This window comes from Aquarana catesbeiana, linkage group LG02 (assembly GCF_042186555.1).
Source record: "Aquarana catesbeiana isolate 2022-GZ linkage group LG02, ASM4218655v1, whole genome shotgun sequence".
Taxonomy (NCBI): domain Eukaryota; kingdom Metazoa; phylum Chordata; class Amphibia; order Anura; family Ranidae; genus Aquarana; species Aquarana catesbeiana.
The window spans coordinates 308,541,839-308,566,530 of NC_133325.1; the positions used below are offsets into that span (position 1 = coordinate 308,541,839).

At 40.2% G+C, this 24,692-nt stretch overlaps 1 protein-coding gene across 2 annotated transcripts in view; it reads right to left on the bottom strand.

The window, feature by feature from the left end:
* Window positions 1-24,692, bottom strand: part of TMEM131 (transmembrane protein 131) — a 317,376-nt gene that overhangs the window by 150,301 nt on the left and 142,383 nt on the right. For both annotated transcript variants that reach the window (XM_073614647.1, XM_073614646.1), the window contains exons 5-6: window positions 3,034-3,157; window positions 600-716 (exon numbers count right to left, since the gene is read on the bottom strand). In XM_073614647.1, the coding sequence (XP_073470748.1) occupies window positions 600-716; window positions 3,034-3,157 (241 nt within the window). The remainder of the gene's footprint in view (window positions 1-599; window positions 717-3,033; window positions 3,158-24,692) is intronic.

The window sequence follows — 24,692 nt, forward strand, 5'->3', positions numbered from 1 at the left end:
ATCACTTCAGTGGAGGCACATGCTTGGCTAAGTAAGAATAAAAACTCTACTCCATTTCTAAACTCCATTGTGAATGTCCCTTTAAAAGAATCCCCTTAAAGCACATCACTTTTTTCTTGGGCAGAGCAGGAAAGCATCATAAGCTCTGTCAGTTTTTTTATTAGCGGTTGCTATGCCAAAACCTTAACATTTTGGTTATCACTGGAATGGGAATAGATGGAAACGTTTTCACTGGGCACATATTCCAGTGACAGCACTCTAAAGATAGGATCTCTTTTATTTATTTATTTTTTTTTTTTTTTTAAGAACTCCCATTGTGTCTCACAATAGGAAGTTGAGGAAAATCTCCCAAAATGGGACACTGCCTATAATCATTAATAATAATTATAGGCAACATTTTACTACAATCATTCATTAGATTTTAACTTGCCTCTAGTTAAAATGTAAAATTAACTGCTAATGTGCAAAAACGGGGATCTCAAAAAGGTCACTGGTAAACACAACTCTTCCAGGTTTTTACCATGTACTAAACTGATAGACAAAGATAATCCTAGGCACACAACATAAAAAGAAAAAAAAAAAAAAAACGTACTTCTTACCTGATAGGTAAATACCCCATGATTTGAGGTGTTAATAAATAAAGTATTCTCTACGTTTCCCACTACTCTTGCAAGAAACACTACATCAAATGATGTGTTCCCACCGGGGAGAATTTTCTGTGAAGCAAAGACAGAAGATCAATCCAATTAATATGTGATAAGAAATAGCTGACAGTACATTCTGGATTGCTAGGGATACTAACAATGGTTTTAAAAGAGAAGTATTTTTTTTTTTTTTGCAGATTAAGGCTGGCCATACACTATACAATTTTCTTATTCAATTTCCTTTAGATTTACCTTCAACTATGTTGTGCAAGGGCCTGCCTGATTGCATACAAATTGAAAGGGTTTAGGTTTGACCTCATATTATATGGTTTTGGTAAATCTAAAGGAAAGTTGAACAAGGAAATTGTATAGTGTATGACCGGCCTACTACTACTTACCTAGGTGGACCAATGATGCATCTGTCCCCCACCAGCTCTAACACTGAGAACCGAGCGATCAAACACCGCAGATCGCTCACTTCTCACTGGTTCTCTGCTTCTGGCACCCCCCCCCCCCTCCCGGGCTTACTGGAGTGCTGGGCTGTGGAGGGGGCAGGAGCGGCCAAGCTCAGGCTCTTAGCGGCTGAAAGAGGCTGAGCTGGGTGTCGGTCCAGGCATGTGGGCCGTTGCGATCTTGCCCGAGCCTGGAGCGGCTCTATGACTTCAGCCCGATGTCTGTTGAAAACGGGTCTCTACAGGAGAAGTATGACTAAACAAGCTATGGCTTGCTTGGTGATGCTCTGTTATAACTATTAGATTTGTATAAGTGATTTGACTAACACTGGAAAATTATTTTAAATGAGGCGCCCATTTTCTCCTAGAGAAGAAACAAATCAGAATATACAACTGACAGTAACCTTATGAGTGACTATCCTGGTCTGTGTAAATGCCCTTTACAACACTTGCCTGGCCTTCCTGCTGCTAATGGGTTCATGATCAGCTGAGATTTTACTACTGCTCCAAAAATAATAGAGCAATAAAAAGGCCAGCTGATCATCATACCTTACTGAACTTCACAAATCGTTACAAAACACAGCTATTAATAGGAGGTCACAGCGCAATGTGTACAGCCTTTTTTCCCGGGCTACAAACCAATGTACTTTTTTCAATTAGGGAAGAATTTATTTCACTTAATAAAATCATCTTCATACAGACTCAGTCTCACCCTGAAGTAAACCTGCCATCCAATTAAAAAAACCATATAGCCATATTGCACTTTAAAGTTTATATCATTCCAGGGCCATTAAAAACCGTGCAAAGACTTACAGATCATTTTCTTAATAAATAAGCCAGTCTGGGTAGAACCCCCCCATGCTACAGAGAAAGACCCTTGCTATTTGTACAGAAATAGCACTCTCTCTGCATAGGGACAACACACCCCTTTAAGTCGCAGCTAAAGCTTCCCAATCAGCATAAATTTTACGGATTGTAGAGTTTAAAGGTCTGACTGAACATGTTGACTCTAAATATACGACAATGACAACATTTTGCAATGCATTAACAAAGAGCTTTGAATTTCAGAGGTAAAAATTACAGCTTTATTACATAAATTATAAATGCAGGAATGGTTAAGGGTATAACTTGTGTCATACAGATTATTTTCTGTAGATGGTATGGCAAAAACAGCACAGGCAACTAGAAAAAAACAGACTTCAAAACTTTTTTTTGGGGGGGGGGGGGGGGGGAGAATAGGTGCTATACAAAAAGGAAAAAAATGGCATGCTGTTCAGTAGAAATTCTGCTTTAATCTGCAGTGTATCACATTGCATCACCAGTCTTGGGAAACTCAAGCAGAAATTCATCTAACTGCTAGTCAGTGATTACATTGCAAATAAATTGCAAGCTTGGTCTGTTGAAATAAACCCCATTTTTACATATTTAGACTCCATTTGTGCTTTAATTTTCTGGGCATCCTATTAACCAATGAATTTGGTTATTACAGAAGGGGTTCAGACTGCGCTCCAGTGATTGGTTACCAATGAAGTATTTTCTTATATAAAAACAGTTATCAAAAAGGTCTGAAGAGTATCAAAAGTCAATAGTCTGTTCATCAGAAACTCATTCATGCTGCTTCACTACAGGAGCTGTGAATCTTCACACTATAAATTATGTGAATATTTGCTTAAACTAAACAATCATCAGTACTTATTTCACCAACACATGGCTGGGTATATAAACAGGAACTGCTTTTTTTTGGGCATTTTATTTTTGAATATTCTCAACTCCTTTAGCAAACCAGTATAACTACTTTAATTTTCAGAGCCAAATACATGTCATAGATGGATATAATCCCACCACAGTAATCATATTCTGAATATAAAGTTTAACAGAAAAAAATTAAGTAGGGAGCAAACCAAAATACATAAGTGGTAAAACAGCAGATTTCTTACCCGGTTTTGAAAAAAAGAAGCATGAAAATGCGATGTTGTTGCTGATATTGATACTAAAGTAATAGTTTCATCTGAACTAGGATTGTGCAAGTAAACTTTTTCCATTTTTGGCATTCCCACAGGCCTGCAAGAAAAAAATGGGAAATCACATGTTAATAAACCTAGGAAATCTTAAACTAAAAAGTTCCTGAAAACAGTGTTAAGAAGACTCCATATTGTTAAGTTTTATTAATGTCATGATTAACAAATCTCATTAAAATGTTCCACTTTTTGAAACCAATTCTACCCCACCCCCCACCGATAAATTAAAATCAAATACAGCAGGAAATACACAGTCTGATATTTACTAATAGATCCTATGTTTAGGTTAACTTCTGTACTTCAATGGGCACTTGTGAACATCAGAGTGCTTGTTATCACTTCTTGACATTTTCCATTTAGAAAATTATTGGGATCAATAACGGTTTCCTTAACTTTACATAAAAACTGTTCTTTTGACCCCAATGTAGTGCACGTAAATGTTATTTGAGTTGGTGGGAACCAACACAGGAGTTATCTGTTGTATATGATCCAGATAAGCATCATCAGATTTCTCACCATTCACTGCTGGAAAAGGAATATCTGTATGTGTAAGCAACACATCTACAAACACATTTCCTTATATTTAGATTTTGTGGAAAATTCCCACGTATATAGCTAGCCGATTTGCACACAGGATTTTAAAGCGTTTCCAAAATGATGAATATTGCCTTGTCAAATATTTAAGGGGAAGATTTCCATGTATGCACTTATGAATACCAATGATACTGCAGGTATACACATATTTTGAGATCCAAAATCACATAAGAAAATATGTTCATGGGAAATCTATGGCAAAATATCTGTATTAGAATCTTGAGATTTCAAGCTTCTAATCTGGGCTGCAAACCAGTTTAGCAAATTTAATACACTATCAGCAATGTACACTTGGCAAAAAAAAGACAGTCAACAAAGCCAATATAAAAATATGTCATTATTACTAATAAAGCAAGTACCACATTGCTCTACAATATTCCATGCAAAGCAGCAAATAACTGAATTCATTAGGTATGCGAGTGTAGCTAGCTTAGCAGAAGTGAAGCCACAAACTCAAAAATAAACTGATGCTCTAAAACCCCCATTAGCAGGTGTGTGGTAGGTCTATCGTAAGGCAAAAACCATGCTAAAAAAGCTTATCCAAATAACGAAACATACATTTGCAGCCTATATATGCTTCTATATAACAAACAGATTTAAAGAGATTTTTCAAATATACATTTAATTTAGAAAACATTGGCCAGATTGCTTACTTTAACTATAGTAAGTATTTTGGCATACACAGATTGGCACGCAGAATACTCACATCAAACAATGGTATTTTCTATAGGGATAGCGTCAAAACATCGAAATGTTTAATATATAAAAAAAAATGTAAACTGGATTGCTTTCTCTACATAGTAAACACGTTTACTTTTATCTTCCCATACCACACAGATGTAACCATTAACTAAAACTGTAACTCAAGCTATTAACAAAACAATTCACATAAACAGGCAGCACTGGGCTGTTATTTATAATGTAATATAAATGGGGACAAAATTGTAGAGCAGAACAAAGTATTGCTAAATAAAATGACTTTGCATCTACAAATTTTAAAGCGATACTAAACTCTGGTAAAAAAAAAAAAAATCTTCTATTGAAGAGTTTATTCAAAAAAAGGTATCTTCCTTTGCAGTCTCATCCAAACTGCTTTTTTGCTGTTGCTGTGATCCAGCTACATTCATTCTCCATGGTCCCACTGTATGTAAGAATGCAGCTGGTTTCTCTCCCTCACTCCTGAGATGGACTAAGGACTATAGATTTGTAATGTGCATAGAGCATTGTACATGACCACAACTAAAAGTAAACTGTGCATTCCAAACAGACGTGAGAAGGAAAAAAGAAAAAAAAGGTACAGGAGCTCACAAAGGATGTTACAAAGATCATTTTCTTTTTATCCGTAAGGAATTTGTTAAGCTAATAACCAAATAAAAAGAAAGTATATGTATAAAATGAAGAAAGGGTAATACAGGACCAACATGGAAAATGGGTACAGTGCAGACCTGCTATTTGATGGAAGCGAGAATGTACAGCATGAGGTTGTCAGCTGCAAAATACTCCAATCTCCTGTGTGTCACTACTTCTGCTCATCCATGCAACATTGGCAAGGCCATAGGATATAAGAACTTTGTCCCCAAGCATGAGCAGTCCTTTTCACTTCACGTAGAACTGAAAAGCAGTAGAGACCCTTTAAAAATAGGTCCACGTATTAGTGGGATTGGGTCAGAGCTTGACCTCCTCCACCCCGACCATGATTGGCCCAGATTAGACTGCAGCCAACCACTGGCTTCAGGAAATTATCTACCTATGAAGAATCCACTAAGGTGGGGGGGAGGGGGGGGGGGGGGGGGGATTATTACCAAAACAATAGCAATGCCAAAAACAAATAGTGTCAACACACTGCGGGCACTCTAACATTTCTGTAAGCTTCAGTAAAGTGGGGAAAAAAGCTGAATTTTGAATTGCCTGTAAATTCCAGATTTTAAAGTACAGGACACATGCAAAGTATTCATAGATCCTTGGACATCCCCAAGCAGCGAATAAGAAGTGTGGGCAGCAGCCAGGCAAACAGAATTGTTACAACAGACCCAACAACAAGTATCAAAAAGACCTAACTTCAGAGTGCTGCTGCCAGAACCTTGTTGCCAAAAGCTGCATCCGCAGAAGATTCACGTGGCGAACTTTGAAAAAGTATGAACCGAGGAACAAGCAGCGGCCTTACACAGCTGAGCTGCAGAGACCTGGTGCTGAAATGCCCAGGAAAGACCCACCAATTTGGAAGGATGGGTATGTAAAAGTGCAGAAGACTGGTCCTTAAGACGTAAGCTTGAGAGATTAGATTTCTGATCCATCTCACAATGGCGGACTTGAAAGCAGGGTGTCTCTTGAAAGGTTCAGAGAACAGAAAAAGGGAATCAGTCTATCTGATGGAAGCTATAGCTTTGAGGTAGACTAATTGCTTCTGACTAGGTCTTTACAATAAACAGAGATTTCCATTAGTTTCTTTGGAGCAAGGCATAGGTAGGTCTACATGCTTGTTGAGGTGCAAAGCCGATACCACCTTGGGAAGAAATTATGGTCTTGGGTGTAGACAACCTTGTCTTTGTAGGGGGTACAAGCATAACTATTCCCTGGTACAAGAGATGCTGCAGCCCATTCTGCATATCTGACTGTCCTTGGGCAGTTTTTTGCGGATTTGAGAGAATAAAGCAAAAACAGGGAAGTGTTTTGAACTCTATTGTGTACCTCTTTGAAGCCACCAATTGAACCCACAGGTGTGGGGCATTTCTGACCAGAGAGACAAGCTGTAACAGACTCTTTACTCTTACACACACACACACACACACACACTCTCTTAGGTGTGAAGGCACCCCTTATTGGGAAGAGGGCTTTGGGGAAAATTTGGTGGACTTTAGGGCCAGGTCTTGTGCCAAAAAAGAAGGGCTGGTGTTGTGTTCTAAAGGCGAAGCCTGAGTGGAGCATTCAGGTGCTCAGCGTTTTGAGGTAGAAGTTCTTGAGAATGGGAGTATTTGGATCCCGCTGTGGGAGTAAAACCTTGACATCATGTGCCAACTTTTATGAATTGGTCAGGTGGCTCTGCAAACAGATGTCGTCTGTGAAAAGGAAAATGTGTGAGGCACTTTTTATAGCCAGCTTTAGCCATCTAGGCTTTTAGCCACAGCATTCTGCATATGTGAATGGAGATTTACATGCACAGGACATCCTGAGGACAAAAAAGTGCAGAGCAGAAGGTAGTTGCTGTAATTACAGTGTTAAGGCACGTTCTTAAAAAACAGGGTTATGTTGGTTATAAATTAGGGAAAAAAATGAAAAAGTATTAAGCGAAGAGTAATTTCAACCCGAGGGAGAGTAGTAGGTACATTGCCTCAGGAGACTAGCAAAAAACTGAGGACTCACGGAGAGGGGTTAGGCTTATAGGGGAGATGCCCGGGGCGGGTCCTCAAAAGCTTTGCCAGGATCCAATTACCAGAAGGTACGAACCTATAACCAGTGCAAAATACATTGCCTGTGTACTGTACGCTATGGATGAGTAAACCCTTGGTTATATTTTCTTTTAACATTTTTAAGTAGTGCCAAGGTATCTTCACCTCACTACCTTGCCTGTGGCATTCCCTGACTGTGCTCTAGTCCCTCATATGTATACATGCTATTAACCATATTAATTTAACAGGTTTTGAAAAAATGGGGAGGGGGGGGGTGCAGTGGGCAGGAATCATGTTTTCATCACATTGTTTATAGCATCAGATCTCAGCAGTATGCACTTATATACTACACAGTCATGTGGATGACATGTGGTGACCCATCATAAACCTGTCCATGACCAAATTTAGATCCTGACCAATAGTTTAAGTAACCGTACTCTAGGGAGAAGGCTGTAGCCTCATGCTGTATAACAAACCAAATTAATTCTCCATATGAAGTCAGCAACAGTGGTTTGCCTTAAAATCCAAACTCTGCCTTTCATTAATGTGGGAGCTCCTACTAAAATGCAAGACACCCCAAAAAACCTGGTGGTGATGCAACACTGTTTTTCTTCAAAGTTAAACTCCAGACAATGAAAAAGAGAACATTTCATATTTAGCTGTACAAATGATTTAACTTGTACTGAAAGCAGCAAGAATATACACATACAAAAACACTTAGTATAGGATGCTTACTGTAATTAACAGAATGTGGACAGATGAAATTAGGATTGTACTTCCTTGGTCTGCTCAACGTTACAACATAGATATGCCTTCAGCAACAGACCACTGTATAGCTGAAAGACACGCCAAGTCAAGACTAGGATGACAAGCTGGAAGCTATATACACACAAACGGGTCAACTATGGCAGTTTGAATATTTAGATACTCAAAGGTTCCCTTTGAAAGAAAACTATACTTCAAGAAATGTAACTTAGAACAAGCATGCAGTTTATGAAATAATTTAAGATGCAATTCCTGATCTACTTCTTTGTACTGTCTAAGCGACGCAACATAATAAATCACTATGACAGCTGGGCAACCAGCATTTAGGGACTGAGTAGTCAGCATTGCGATAGATTTTCTTTCAAAAAGAGAAAGGTTGAAACCAAAACTTTTCTATAGATTCTAGTGGTAGAGGCAATTAGATTTCTATGAACAATGTTTTCTCAGTTTCTGAAGCTGGGAAAGTCTGACTCTCTCGGCCTCACCACTGCATGATCATGGGTGATGATGCAAAATACACGAAGCTTCTGTTTATAGTGGAAGAACCTTTTTCCTGTTTGGGATTTGCTTAGCTTTGATATAAAGGAGGAGGGGCCAGCCACATGTTATGATTTTTTGGTTAGTTTAGCACCAAACAGTAGCATTTACCTGCAGCTGACATTAATGTATGCACTATCAGAGCCTCCATCTGACAGGCTTTGTAGACGGTTGTTGCTTGCCAATTTGGCACACATATGCTAAGCAGGGAGAAGGTAGGATGACATTATAACCACATATGCAGTGGTGTAAAAATCTTACAGTATATGTATGGACAAATCAGTTAATTATCAAACCCGCCCCTTGTCTGAAATAAAATATAAAATAAATAAAAATAAAGATGAGTGGCCTAATCTCACAAAGTGTGCCAATCTTTGCTAGTGGAATTCCAGAGGAAGAAAAATTATATAAAATGTGTGTCTGTGATGGGTAAACCAAGTAAGTTTCAAACAGAATAAATATAAACATTATGGACGCTGACCGAAGTAGACACACAAATAGGTTTAATTTGCTTATGCAATAGCTACAGTGGTATTTACTCTCCAGAGTATCAACATAAAATGCAAATGTAAGATCAAAATATGCATAGCAAAATAGGTATTAAATATAGGCAAAAACAAAAAGGCTAAAAATATACATTGCAAGCAAACCTTGCTTGTAAATAATATAAAGGGAAATCAGACACTACACAATATCTACACATAAACCTCCTGTGCAAGTGAATAAAACTTGGCTTGTCTATGCAAATAAACTATAAAACGCTTAGCTGGTCAGTGTGTACCAAGCTCTACTGCTGCTAAAAAACATTTTGGTGCTGACCTTCAAGAAAACATTATTGAGCTGACAGAATGAATCACTTAGCAAAGTTTACACGAAAAAGTACCTACTGAACAAAAAGGCTTTTAGACCCAAAAATTGGAACAGCACTTGCCAAGCGTTCCAGCTGCACTGCTTGGCACATGTGTGTTTTTAGACTTAGATGCAGAGCTATATCAATTCATGACTATGACCCACAAATAATTGTAACGCCTAAAATGGATACTGAAAAAAAAAAAGTTTTCTAGGCAAATTCAGTTCAAGACGGAACAAAGTACATTTGGGGTTATGAAGACATTCTAATATTCCCTGCCTAACGGGGTTCATTTACTAAAGGAGCTGAACATTTTCACTTTGCAAAGAAAATTAATACCTAGTTTACAAAATGAGGTGAAGCCAAGTAAAAATTCATTTTGCAATGAATACCCAATCGTGCACAGAAAAAAAAAAAAAACAGGATCCCCCCCCCTCAACACATGACTGGATAATAAAAGCCCAACTCCAGGAATTAAAACTAAAATCTATCCCTGCAGTGGGGTCAGTATCAAGCATGTGATCATTGTGAGATTGGATATGTAGACAGCAGAAAGCCAGCACCATGGTCTCGTCTTCAAAAGTTAAACCATTATTCATTACAAGTTGAAATCTGGTACAGGAAGACACTTCTGCGTCAGCCTAACCACAAACAGAGGTAACTTGTTAAATATGGGAGGCCAGAATATCCACCTTTGAAGTCCCCCATCTCTGACACATGAGTCTGAAGGTGTCGGGGGGGGAAGGGCCCATACCCCTTGGTCCAAGTAATGACAGCTGAGGTAATCTTTCAGTTTTCCACTCCTGGGATGTGACCAGCAGAGATTGCTGGACACTATCTCCATAGATGAGAGATCTGGCTTGCTTCCTTCAAGGTTGCATGACTACTGGTAAACCGCTTGTCTGACTGTAACCCGATTGTTTTGCCCATGCAGAAGGAGAATCCAGTGTTGCAGGGCCATAGTGTTAATAGGAAGCTTGGCTTTCACCTATGATAATTTTCTCTGAACTGTAAGGGACTGGAACATACCTTCCCCCCAGCCTGAAAGATTGCCATTCGTGATTGTTTTTAAAACTTTCCCATCACCTGAGAGGCACCGTATCCACGGTCCATCCATTGGAACTATACACATCAATGTGGTTAACATGTGTTCACACATTTCACAATCCCTTGGACTGCACCATAGCAACCTTACACTTTGGCTGTTCCCTTGTTCTGGATGGGGTTTCCTGCCTCAGCCCTGGGTCAGATGCTTTATCTGAGGCCCCCTTTCATCTCCCTTCAGTAGCTGGATAAACATTTGGAGCGGACTTTTAATTCTTGCATCATACTCCTGATGAGTGGACGGGAACCACAAAATGCGTAGAGTTTTTGGGGCGCCAAGACAGTTTGGCTCTTACAACTCACATCTAATATTTTTTTATATATATTTTTCCTGCTTGTTCATTACCCTGGTTCAGTTAGCTGTTGAGCTGATTGCAAAGCTGGGCATGCAAATGTAGGAAGTGCCTTCAAGAGCATCTCAAACTTCCTCTATTGAATCTTTGAATTAAGGAACATCTTCAATTGGTACGGTGAGATATTTAAGACTGAGACTGCAGGATCTACTACAGAACAGATTTTTAGTGAAATCTTTTGCTACTTGACAGAGCTAAGCAACTTTCATCTAAAAAAAATCTATTCTGGATTGACTATCTTGATGAACTGTCCATTCTACTTGTTCATGATTAGGAATTGTGTCTTTTTAGATTTAGCAGGTCTCTTTCCACCCAAAGGGGCATGGTAAGATGGGAGGAGAATCAAGTTGGACTATGCAGAGGCTTTTGTACACAGCAGAAACAAGCCTATCCACATTGGCAAATATATTGCATGAAGCTATAACATCAGATGTATACCCTGGGGGGTAAGAAATTTTATGTGGCCTCCTCTAACGCAGTGTTTTTGAGGCCTGGACAGCAATTGATGTATTAAAGCAGTTAGCTGTCCAAGGTATGTGACATAGTTGCAGACAAAATTTGCCCTAGGCAGGTAGACCACTTGTTGCAAATAGAGCTAGAATGAAATAGAGCTAAAATGGTATGCACAAACACGGTGGTTAAAATCAGGTCCTGCTCTGATGGAAGGGAAGCATTGTCACTCAAAGGTTAGGTGTTGTTGTTTAGGACTTCAGCAAAGCAAATGTTTGCCTGAGCTTTCAGTACCTTAAAGGGCTCTAGAAGAAAGTGGTGTAAAAGACAGTTAAAAAAAAAAAAAAAAATGAAAAACAGTCAGGGGGTCTTAAACATTGAACATGCTAGTCAAAATCATAGAAAAAAAAATGTTTCTACCCCTCTCCAATACATGCACTTTTCCCCATGGTTTGACTCTTTAAAAAGTTTCAAAATACAGTGAACTACCTCTTGCTTCTGTCAAAAATTTAGCAAGCTCATAAACTATGTGCACACAGTCTCTGCTACACTGAAATATCAAGCTGTGTTATCAGCCCTGCTCAGTTCTTTGTGGACTACATTAGGAGTAAGCAGCATAGGCCAACACTAACCCTCCATAGGACAGGAAGTGTTACCGGCAGGATCACTAATTAAAAACCTCTCTCAAGACCTGGTTTTCAACAGCCAGCCATGCAGTTAAAGTCAGCCCAGGAAATCCACATACAAAGTCCCCAAACTGTGACAGGTTCTGAAACACTTCTGGGTGCAATGACAATTCTCCCGATCCCAGGTGCTGCTGGCAGAAGTAGTCTTCCTGTCAATTGTCCATTCCTGAAATGTGCGACAAGGCTGGAATATGAAGTTTTGCCCAGGACAAAAAAAATCTCTACTTCTCTTGCCTTGGCAAGACTTCTGGCTTCTGCCTGATGGTTGATGATTGCTACTGCATTAGCATTGCCTAACTTAACCAAGACGCTAATGGCTGTAGAAGGTTGATCACAAGATGGGACTCTACCAGCTGGCATCCATTGTGAGAATCTTCCAAAACATCAGAACCAAGGATTTTCCCTACTCCACAGTTGAATTCCTGAGCCACCAGGACAGAGATAACCTTGGTCAGGAAAGTTGTTTTTTTGTAAGGGACTGAAACATTTTGTCTTACGATGTCGGTGCGGTGCGATTTGCATCAATACAAAATGAATGGGTGCAAATTGCACTGCAAGAAATCCCATGCAAATTTAATATGAATGTGGTGCGATTCCAGTCCGAATCGCATGCAATTTCCCCCACTGCTCCTGTGTGTGTATAGAAGCGCCATCTAGTGGCAGAGGTAGCTCTGTTCCAGTAAGTAGGTAGAGAGAGATTCTATATACACTCACGGAAATCACATGCGATTCTTTGCAGTGCGATTTGCACCATTTGTTTTTGTGTTGACGCAAATCGCATTGCAAAGTATCGGTACTCCTTATCGGCAAGTACTTGAGCTAAAGTATCATTACTCGCCGATAAAAAAAACGCTATTGGTGCAACCCAGTAAACTGAATTGCCTCAAAAAAGGAGGCTACCATCGAGTCCAGAACTCCAATGCAGAATCACAGAGTTCAGTGGCTCCTAGAGTGGAACACACCAGAAACCGTGTCACAGCTCTCGAACTGGAAAGTGCTCAAAGTACAGTACACAAAGGTCAGTAAAGTGCTACAAGCCAAACAGAGCTGAATGTCCAAACGTCACATTCCAGGAAGGCCCTGCAACTATCAAGTCCAGCTGAGTTTGGGTGCAGCCTCTGACAAAATTGAAACTTGATTGAAGAAAAAAAAAAAAAAAAAAAAAAAAAAAAAAAAAAAAAGAAAAAACGCTAGTAAAAATAGTTCAAAATGTTTACTGCTCTCTAGCGAGAAAAGAAAAAACATCCATCCTTCCAGAACACTGGCAAAAGATGTAGGCATTCTGGGAGTGCAAGCGATTGTTTCAGGCTGGTCCCTTTGTTTTGCCAGTGTCCAAATCCTCCTGTAGATATCAGTTTAACCCAATTGTCTGAATTCTGCTTCCCTCAATTAACAAGAGACTTTTTTTTTTTTTTTTAATGTGGTGTGTGTATCTACCCTTTCACAGAGACAAGGCTGACAGGAAATCTGATAACTAAATATAGAATACAACTACAACATGGAATGTTTGTTTTTTGTTTTTTTAAATTGCAGTTAGAAGACAAACGGTAGTTGTATTTTCCACTGCTTGTGTATAAGGTGTGCCCTCAGATCAATCAAATATTGGCTGGACCTAGGTTTACAGAGTTTACAGCCTCCTTAGTGAGTGAAATGCTTGTTGTTATGTGCCAAATCTGAGAAATCTTAGTTTAAAAGGAAACTGAATTGTACATTTTTTCTATGGACATGATTATTTGGCAATGCCCATGTACTTACACAAAAAAGTGTTTAAGGGTTCATGTGACAGTACAGTTCCCTGTCCTAGTAATTGTCGCCCAGGGTTCCCAAATGGGCAGGTTGAGGGGCTCCAGGGGTATTTAATGTGGAGGAATCTGTTTTATCAGTTTCCTCCAAAGTTTGTAAAATCCATTTGGGGACCTGGAGCCCCGAGATTCCATAGCGTTATGGGTGGGACGGAATCTCCAATCCTGGGACCGGGTTTTGGGAACAGCCAGGAGTCTGGCTGGTTGATTGAGCAGGTGGGTCCTGGGCTTATAGCAGAGTCAGGATTAGGGTTCTGGGCTCCACCCTCCCGAGGAGTCCAGAGAGTGCAGGTGTGCACTAGTGGAAGACAGAGACCCAAGTCTGAGGATCAGAGCAGTGAGGGGCTGCTTTCTAGATAGATGCTGTGTGCGTTGAAGCTGTGTGTGTCCAAGGAGACAGATGAGAGCCTAACATGGAAGGCCTGAACAGCAAGGAAGCTGAAAAGTGGTACAGTAGCTGTACATGAACCCTGTTATATGGCCAAGAGGGCTGAAGCGTAAAGCCTAAGTTTTTGGGAGAAGAACCCCTGTGTGGGCATCCAAGTGCATGTATTAACTTTCCTTTGTTTTGTTCCTTTAAATAAAAGTAGGCTACCATGCCCTTAAACTAAAGTTCCTGTTCGCTGTGAACTTACTGAAAAGGCATCTACCACTGAGCTAGACATCCCCCCCAATGTCACAGTTCACTTTTTAAAAAAAAAAAAAAAACAAACATCATACTTACAGCCCGGATCCACTGGCGAATCCTGGCCCCTCCCCCCACTGAGCGCCCCCAGAGCAAGCTGCTTACTCTGGGGCACTCATGCGCACCCGATTCTGAGCTGCCTCTGTGTCTATGTGAGCGCATCTCTGCCCTGCCCTTGATCCCTCCTCACTGGCTGTGATTAACAGTGGGAGCCAATGGCTCCCGCTGCTGTGTCTCAGCCAATGAGGGAGAGACCAGGGAGAACATCTGCTCTTGTGCACATTGCCGGCTTGGGATGGGGCTCCGGTGAGTATAAGCAGGGGCTGAGGGGGAAGCACACTAAAGGTTTTTTACTTTTATGCAAACTTTCAACCTTTAGAACCACTTTAACCACTTGCCAACCACTGTACGCCGCTATATGGCGGCACAATGGCAGCGGTGTGCAAATGGGCCTACCTGTACGTCCCCTTTAATTGGCAGGGCTAGCGGGCATGCCCCCAGAGGTGCCCGCTGTGTACAGCGTGACTGTGCCCGCGGAACCAGCGGACTCGATCATGTTAGGGAGCCGTTCTGCCTTGTGACATGACAGAGATCACTGCTCTTTTCAGAACTTTTACCACCTTTACAACCTAGTGGAAAAACAAACTGAAATCTTTTAGGTGGGGTGGGGGGTGGGGGGTGGGGGGTGGGGGCACTGTTTAAAATAAAAAACTAAAATAATGTGGGCGCATAAGTGTGCACACCGTCTTATAACTGGGGACGTAGCAGTGTTCAGAATTAAGCAATCACATTCAAACTCATGTTAAATAGGAGTCAGTACACACCTGCCATAATTTAAAGGGCCTCTGATTAACCCCAAATAAAGTTCAGCTGTTCTAGTAGGTCTTTCCTGACATTTTTTTAGTCGCATCCTACAGCAAAAGCCATGGTCCGCAGAAAGCTTCCAAAGCATCAGAGGGATCTTTTTGTTTAAAGGTATCAGTCAGGAGAAGGGTACAAATGAATTTCCAAGGCATTAGCTATACCATGGAACACAGTGAAGACAGTCATCAAGTGGAGAAAACATGGCACAAAAGTGACATTACCACGAACTGGACGTCACTCCCAAATTGACGAGAAGTAAACTGGTCAGAGAGACTGCCAAGAGGTCTACAGCAACATTAAAGAAGCTTCAAGAATATCTGGCAAGTGCTGGCTGTGTGGTACATGTGACAACAATTTCCCGTACTCTTCATATGTCTGGGCTATGGGGTAGTGGCAAGAAGTTAGCCTTCTCGGGTTTTTTTTATTTATTTTTCCTTTCCTCTCCCCTTTTTTTTTTTTTTTTTAAATAACTGTATAAAACTGACTGGGATGAGTCCGAGGCTACTTTTTTTCTCCTGTGTACGTTCTCAAATGTATCCTATGATTGAATAAAATAATTGGGAAAAAAAAAAAAAAATTGCAATTAAAAAAGTATTAGTTTAAGGGTGTGCACACTTAAACAAATTTTCGTTTTTTATTTTTACTTGCTTTCACCTAAAAGATTTCAGTTTGTTGTTCAACTGAGTTATACAGTTTATAGGTCACATTAACTACTTCAATACAGGGAACTTTCGCCCCTTCCTGCCCAGGACAAATTTTCAGCTTTCAATGCTGTCGCACTTTGAATGAGAATTGCGCGGTCATTCAACACTGCACCCAAAATACATTTTTATAATTTTCTTCCCACAAATAGAACTTTCTTTTGGTGGTATTTGATCACAAATGGGGTTTTTATTTTTTGCTAAACTTAAAAAGACTGAAATTTCTGGAAAAAAAAAGTTTCTTCGTTTCGGTTATAAAATTTAGTTTTCTCATTCACTGACGGGCACTAATGAGGCAGCACCAATAGGCACCGATAGGTGGCACTGATATTCAGCACTGATGGGCACAGATAGGCAGCACTGACAGGCGGTACTGACAGGTGTTACAGCTGGGCACCGACATCTGTTTCTGATGGGGCACCGACTGGCAGCTGATGGGCACTTATTGGCAGCTGTGGTGGCACATCTGATGGAGCTGTGCCGATTATCAGCACAGACCTCCGTCAGCGTGAACCGGCGAATGCTGTTTACCAGCACTTCCTGGTTCACGCGATGATCAGCTGTGATTGGTCACAGCTGATCACGTGGTAAGGAGACTCTGCCAGACTGACACACAGCACCTCCGATAGCCGCACTGCTGGCACGCGCCGGCATGTTATCCTGCTGGACGTCATATGATGCCCAGTCAGGATAACAGAACCACCGCCCGGCCGTCATTCTGCTATAGGCCAGGCAGGAAGTGGTTAAAGGTGGAAAAAGTTCTGGAATTATTTATTTGTCTTTTTCATCAGATACCTGACATTTTAACAGTGTTGTGTAGACTTTATATCCACTGTACATGCGATTTTGTTTGTTTTTTATTTTTAATAAATTTGCAAAGATTTCAAACAAACTTCTTTCACAGTGTCACTATGGGGTATGGTTTGGTTTAAATTCATTATTTTCCCATTCTACATTTTGGAATAAGGCTGCAACACAACAAAATGTGGAAAAGGTAAAGTGCTGTGAATACTTTCCGGATGCACTGTATATGTAAAAATCTGGGGGGTTTTTTACTAGAAAATTACAAAGAACCCCCAAACATAAATTTTTTTAGCAGAAGCTCTAGAAAATAAAATTGCTGTCCTTGCAATTTTTTTTAATGTCACACGGTATTTGCGTAGCGATTTTTTATTATTGAGCTATATTTTTGGGTGTTTCAATGAGGCAGCAGTGGAGGTAAAGTTTGATTAATTCACAGCTTTATTTTATATTAATCTTGAAATGTATGGGGATAGCTCTAAAAGTGCACAGCGGGGGCTTATTAACTGATTTGAACCCAATCACTTAAAGCTCATACAAACTTAAAGGGGTTGTAAATCCTCTAAAGTTTTTCACCTTAATACATTTTATGCATTAAGGTGAAAAACCTTCTGTAGTGCAGCAGCCCCCCGCCCCCACCCCTTTTACTTACCTGAACCCGATCGTTCCATCGACTGGGACAAGCTCAGCCGCTGTCTCAGGTCCTCTTTGTATAGCTTGATAGCAGTGTAGCCATTGGCTCCCGCTGCTATCAAATCCAGTGACATGGGAGCAGGGGGGCAGGGCCAAGTCCTGCTGTATGTGTCAATGGACGCAGCAGGACTTGAGCGCACCCGCATGGGTGGTACCTTGAAACGGAGGTCTCCGAGGGGGCACTCAATACGGGGAGGAGCCAGGAGCGCCGCTGGGGGACCCCAGAAGAAGAGGATCAGGGCCACTCTGTGCAAAAGCCTGTTTGTTATTTTAATAAAAAAAACAAAAACTTTACAACCCCCTTTAAGGGCACATGTCAATGTCATCAATTTGAGACACTTCTGAGATGATTCAAAATTCATTGATCAATGCATTTGACCTGCATTTCACCTGCTTCAAAACGGATTTTGCATTCCCAGTATGGAAAGGAAAAACCCATCTAACATGAACAAGTCTTTTGACACAGGCCCTTAATATATATTTATGCATTTCTAAAAGAAGTCATTTCACCTTTTTACATCTACAGCTTTCATTAAAACAATACCTGGCGATTCTGCTTGGAAGCGCCTTGTTCAGGCACTTCCCGTTATAGGATGACAATTGTCTCCCAGCTTTCCTCCTGTGTTGTCACCACCAGCTTTCTTACCAGTATATTCTAAAACACAATAGGCATACAGTTTACATACATTTCTGCTACTGAAAAAAAAAGATATGCATTCAGGAAATATAAATACATCCCCTATATTAAATTTACCCAAAACCTGAATAGAAAACATGTTGCATTAGGAGAAAATTATTGAAATAAGAGGTTTTTGGGGGGAGATTCAGTTCCCATTGTTCCCAGATGTGAAACATACAAGTCTCATAAGCTTGCTTTAGAAATAAATGCAGCTATTTACAGATAACGTTTGCCAACCTTCACATTTTAGAGCTTTTTTAAAGCCTTAAAGGGTGCAGCAAATAGTGCAGCAAACAGGGTAGAAAAAACATTCATGTAATGATCACATCTACACCTGTATACGCTTGTCCAACTGTTATGATTTGTTTCAGCTCCCAGGGTTTAAGTTGGACAAACTTTTATACATTAGGCCACATCAAGTACGGTCAGAGTAAGTGTTAAAGTGACACTAAACGATATCCTTATGCTCCAAAAATATTCCGTACATCCACTACTTAATAGTCCTGTCATCTATTTTTCAGTCAATTCTTACTCTGCCCTTCTGCCTCATTGTAGCATGTTGAACCTCTTTCTTCTCACCTCCATTTGTTTGCAATGAGCAGTACATGTTGGTTGCGGGTCATTTGCACTGCTCTATGCACACTACAAGTCCCACAGTCCATTTCGAAATGGAGCAAGAGAGGGTGGCTACATTTCTATACACAGTGGGACCATGGAGAACAAATTTAGTCACTCTTATCAGAAAGTCAGATCAGACCACCAGTAAAAAAAAAAAAAAAAAAGGAGTTTGGTGATTTGGAAGAGGCAGAGAGCAAAAGAAGGTATTTTACATAAAATCCTAAAGATTAAACCAAAGAATGTTTCATATGGGAAGGGGGTCTTGAATTAGCATTTATACAGTTGAAAAAACCCAGAGAACCCTATGGAATTTTATGGCTTTAGTCATGAATGGCTCCTAAAATGGGGTTTGATGTTACCGTAATAAACCAACACTATTTCCTTTGTCTAATAATTCACAAGCAGCTGCACACGTTTTGCCTTTAAACACATTGCTTAAATGTTAATAGTCAACACTGCAAGTAGTATGTGAAACAATATACTTAGTAAAAGGTAGATCTCCTTGAGTAGCACCACCATCAAAGATCTTCTGTAGCTGATGATCTGTCCTTCACAAAATAGGAGTCACTTCGGACCATTTACAAAATTTGTGTAACTTTTCTCGTTATAGCATCAATGTTTTATTAGGCTTCAGGTGATGGACCATTACCCCGATATTATCCTACAAAATGTCTTAATTCAGTTGATTTTATTCAATCAAAATAATAATACAGCGCTTCCAGTTTGTTATGATATAAAAATCATTGCTATGACAAAAAACAAATTGCAAAAACAAACAGATCTCTTATAAAGTTTTCATAAAACAGTGTCTTCTAAAGTGCTCCAAAAGGATATAGAAGGTGCCGACATGCTTTATGTAAACATGCTGTGCCGTGTACCACATTCCCCAGAAAAAAAATTGACCCTCAGCTTTGCAGTCTGGGGGTCAAACACGCTTGTTACTGGTGTGGGAAAATAGGACTCTGAAACTCCTAGATGGGATCTCCAAATAAAGGTTTCAGGGGTAGCTAAAATATCCACCAGGCTTGACAAAAAACAAATAAAAGCTCATAGTGAAGTACTGCATATAAGTGTTTATTTGCGCAATCATAAGCAACACTTACAGGATTGTAGATAAAAACAAGCATAGGACAGAAAGTGAGGCTCTTCTGGGTTCACCGCAGCTCGGTGTGCGTTCCACAGAGGGCAGAAGTGGCATAGTTTGTTAGGAAACTGGAAATGCGTTCACGTGTTTTGCCCCTCCTCCAGGTCGTCATCAAGGACATTCCATCAGGGAGTTCCAGAGTCCCATCTTTGCCACAGGAGTAACAAGTGTGTTTGACCCCCAGACTGCAAAGCTGAGGGTCCATTTTTTTCTGGGGAGTGGGGATACGAGAGGGGTGTGGTGTACACGGCACAGCATGTTTACATGAAGCACGTCAGCACCTTCTATATCATTTGAGCACTATATAAGAGACCGTTTTTGCAATGGTTTTTTGTCATAGGAATGATTTTTATATCATCACAAACTAAGCTCTGTAATATTTTGATTGTCATTTGAGGTGATCTAGCACCTAGTGGGCAGCAGCTGCAAGTTTTTTCTATTTCATTAAACCCATTTCACATTTTGTCACGGCCTGCTACTTAGCGCGAGTATTAATTTGTTTTACAGTTGATTTTATTGTTCCCTTCATAACCACCTGCCCAGGCTCAGACCAAAAGCAACTCCAAATTATAAGTCTTCCACTACGTGAGGCTGGGTTCACACTAGTGCAAACTGGATGCGGCGTAAAACGCATTTCAATTCGCATGACAGGAGATTGTGACTGGCTCCCTATGGAGCCGGCTCACATCTCCGTGGCGGCTGCGAAGCAGCTTGCACAGGAGTCTTGTGAGTCTTTAGCTCCGTTTCAGGGCCTAATTCAGGCAAAAATTTGGCCCGGAGTCATACTGAAACGGAGAACAGGGACGCACGGACCTCTGCTGTGAGCCTCATTTGGGCTTACATGCAAACCCAACCTAAAAGAAGCATTTTTTTGCCATTAGGTTGTACACTACGGTTGTCCTAGGGAGAGTAACAGCACTGTTTCCTCTCTAGGCAGTTTGTCCAACTGAAGATTGAGAAACCAACACCTTTAGCTATGCTTTGGTTTTGGATAGTCTAGAAAAGAATTGGAAACCTTATCAAGTCTTTGTCACCACTGGGTAGATTCACCCTGTTTTGCTTTGTCAGCATTGTTCAAGAGACAGTAAGGAATTCAAGGAACATTTGGAAAATGTAAAATTTTATAACTGTCACCCGGATAAAAGACACCTTGGAGACACCTATTCTGTTGACAAGAGGAATTCCTTACTTTTGTAGAGATCTATTTTTTTTTTTATTGGCTATGTTTTCGAGCAGAAAGTAAAAAATAGTTTGTATTTTTTTCAGAATTGTTGGCTGTTCTTTGTTTAGTGCAGTATCCAGTCACAGCATCCTCCACACAGTTAGAAAGCACTCCCTAGGAGCACACTTAACCCTTTGATCGGCCCTGTTAACCACTTCCCTGCCAGCATCATTTACACAGTGACGGTGCTTTTTTTTAGCACTGATCACTGTATTGGTGTCACTGGTCCCCAAAAACTGTCACTTAGTGTCAGATTTGTATGCCCTGTCATAGTCCAAAAAAAAACACACCACAAACTGCTGATCGCCGCCATTACTAGTAAAAATAACAACAAACCCAAAAAAGTCCATATAACTATCCCATAGGTTGTAAACGCTATAAATTTTGCGTAAACCAAATACACGCGCATTGGGATTTTTGTTTTACCAAAAACACGTAGCAAAATACATATTGGCTGAAATTGATGAAGAAATTAGATTTTTAATTTTTTTTTAACTGGATGTGTTTTATAGCAGAAAGTAAAAACAAAAATATTTTTTTCCAAAATTGTTGGCCTTTTATAGTGCAAAAAATAAGAGGTGCTCAAATACCACCAAAAGAAAGCCGTTTGTGGGGAAAAAAAGTACATCAATCTCTTTTGGGTGCAGTGTTGCAAGACTGCGCAATTGTCAGTTAAAGTGACGCAAAGCCATATTGCAAAAAATGGCCAGGTGATGAAGGGGGGGGGGGGGGTTAAACCTTCTGGAGGTGAATTAAACCACCAATGATTCTGGTTCTGAGATGTTGGCCTTTTCCAGGTGCTCTTAGCAGTTCTTTACTATGGACTCACTGTTTTGACATTTTTTATTGCATTTATGGGGAATGCACAAGAAAATCACCTGGAAACAGAGGAGGGCTGGTGCAAAGAGACCGGGAGATGTGACATGCTGTGTACTCAAAGGACATAATTAGAAACCCACATAGCCCATACTTTGTTTACCCGAAAACAAAACAATATCAATTTAAAGCATATAATCCCTTAATAAATCTTTTCCTTTCATAAGCATTTTCCTGACAAGCCAGGAAGAGTAAATATAAAATTACATGGATATATACACAAGGGTGTACATATGCAAGTCAGTCAAGATTTTAAATAAAACAATAAAAAGGAAGGAGGCAGACAAACAGCAGCCTGATAACTTGTTCTGTTCACACAAGCATATCTTTATGTAAAACTAATAACGATATTTGACCACATTTCCCTTAGGAGAATAATCATCTGTCTAGATTCAGCAAATACTGAACGTTGAGCTCTGCTATGTGAACAAAAGTTTCTCTCCAAAACTGAGCGATAACTGAAATTGCTCTCTGAATAGAAGTGGAAATTAATGTTATTACACTTTCACTGCAGATGCTCATTTCCTTTTCACATATGTATTAACATGTGAATCCCTCACACTTTACAGTTATTCAATTATAATGGATTCGCAAAGTAAAAACACAACAAATTAAATTCTCCCCAGTGGGACTTTTAAGACTGTGTAAGTCATGTTAACATTTCATCACTGAGAAATGAATGAACAGTGAATGAACATTCCTGTAACCACTGGATAGGGTCATGTTTTCAGCTAATTCAAAAAGTCAACATCACTCTGCCATTTACTATTTTTCTAAAGACACCTTTCACACTGCCGCAACGTAAAAGTCACGCGATTTCCCTCTATTTTACCACGGTTTCTGGGAATGCCTGTGTAAACTTGGTCTGTGGACCTCAACTCGCATGAAAGTCGGACCAAAGTAGTACAGGGACTACTTTGAAGTCGGTACAACTTGAAGATGCACACATATGAATGGTTATCATTGGAAATAATGGGGAACAACTTGTCATGCGACTTTGCAGTCCCAAGTCGCACAAGTGTGAAAGGGGCCTTAAGCATATCTAAAACCCAAAACAAAACATATGACATAATGCAGCATAGCACTTCAGCCCCGGAAGGATTTGCCCCCCTTAATGACCAGGCCATTTTTTGCGATACGGCACTGCATCGCTTTAACTGACAAATGCACGTCGCTTTAACGGGCAAGTAGAGCTTTTTTCTTTTGGTGGTATTTGCTCATCTGAGGTTTAATTTTTTGCACTATAAACAAAAATTTTTTTTTATATATATATATATATATATATACACACACACACACATATACTATATATATATATATATATATATATATATATATATATATATATATATATATATATATATATATATATATATATATATATATATATATATATATATATATATATATATATATATACACACACACACACACACACACACATACATACATACACACACACACACACTTTTTCACCCTGAAAATCGGGTGCAAATAGTCTGTACATGTTATACGCCGATACTCCGATTTGGGCTGCCTAGGGGGGAACGGGGAGGGGGGCGGAACGAGTGCCGTCAGATTACATACAGCGAGAATCTCCTGTTTATTCAGCGGCCTCTGTAATAGGAAGTCACGTCTCCTGGGCAGGCATTGGACCACTGTTCTGTCTATCATAGAACTTTATATTAAAGAGGCCACTGAGTAAACAGGAGATTCTCGCTGTATGTAATCTGACGGCGCTCGTCCCGTCCCCTGTCCCTTCCGAGGCAGCAATAAACTGAGGTGAGGCTGCAGATGGGCACTGATGAGGCTGCATTCATGGCAATGGTGACACTGTATATGATCATTGATCAAGCTGCATTGATGGGAAATTGTATGGCTGTAGATGGGCACTGATAAAGCTGCATTGATGGGCAATCGTGAGGCTGCAGATGGGCACTGACCCCTATTTTTCTTCAAAGTTTATTTAAAATTTACTTTTTTTTTTTTCCTGAAACTACCCTCCTAAAATAAAGGCGTGTTATATGCCAATACGATAGATCTTTTTTACTTTTTGCTATAATAACATGATCAGTTTAGGCAAATATGTATTGTACATATTTTTGTTTTTTTTATTTATTTTTTTAACTAGTAATGGCAGCTATCTGCCCTTTTTTAGCGCGACTGCGACAGATCGGACGCTTGAAACTTTTTTGGGACCAATCACATTCATACAGTGATCAGTGCTATAAAAATGCACCAATTACTGTGTAAATGTCACTGGCAGGGAAGGGGTTAACACTAGGGAGCGATCAAGGGGTTAAGTGCGTTCTCTAGGTGTGTTTTGTAACTGTGAGGGGATGGGACTGACTAGAGGAGGAGCCAGATCGCTGTACCCACTTAGTAGGAACAGACAGATCAATCTGTCTGTCCTCCCCTGTCAGAACAGGAATTTGTGTGTACACACACACCTGTTCTGGCTCTCGTGCCCACGATCGCGAGTGGCAGTATATGTATGGGAGCTGGTTGGGAAGTGGTTTAAGGTTTACTTTTAATCACTTTAGGGTCCTTTCACACAGGAGGTCTGCCCGGCAGACTCCGCTTTGCTCAGCGGAGAATCAATCTGTTGATCCCCGCTGAGCAGGCAGATGACAGGTCTATCTCCGTCCGATGTGCAGAGACGGCCTGTCAGAGCCCTGCTCTCCTCTATGGGGAGATCGGATGAAAACGGACCGACTATTAGTTTTTATCCGATCTGATAGACAGATGGAAAAGAGAGTCACCATCCG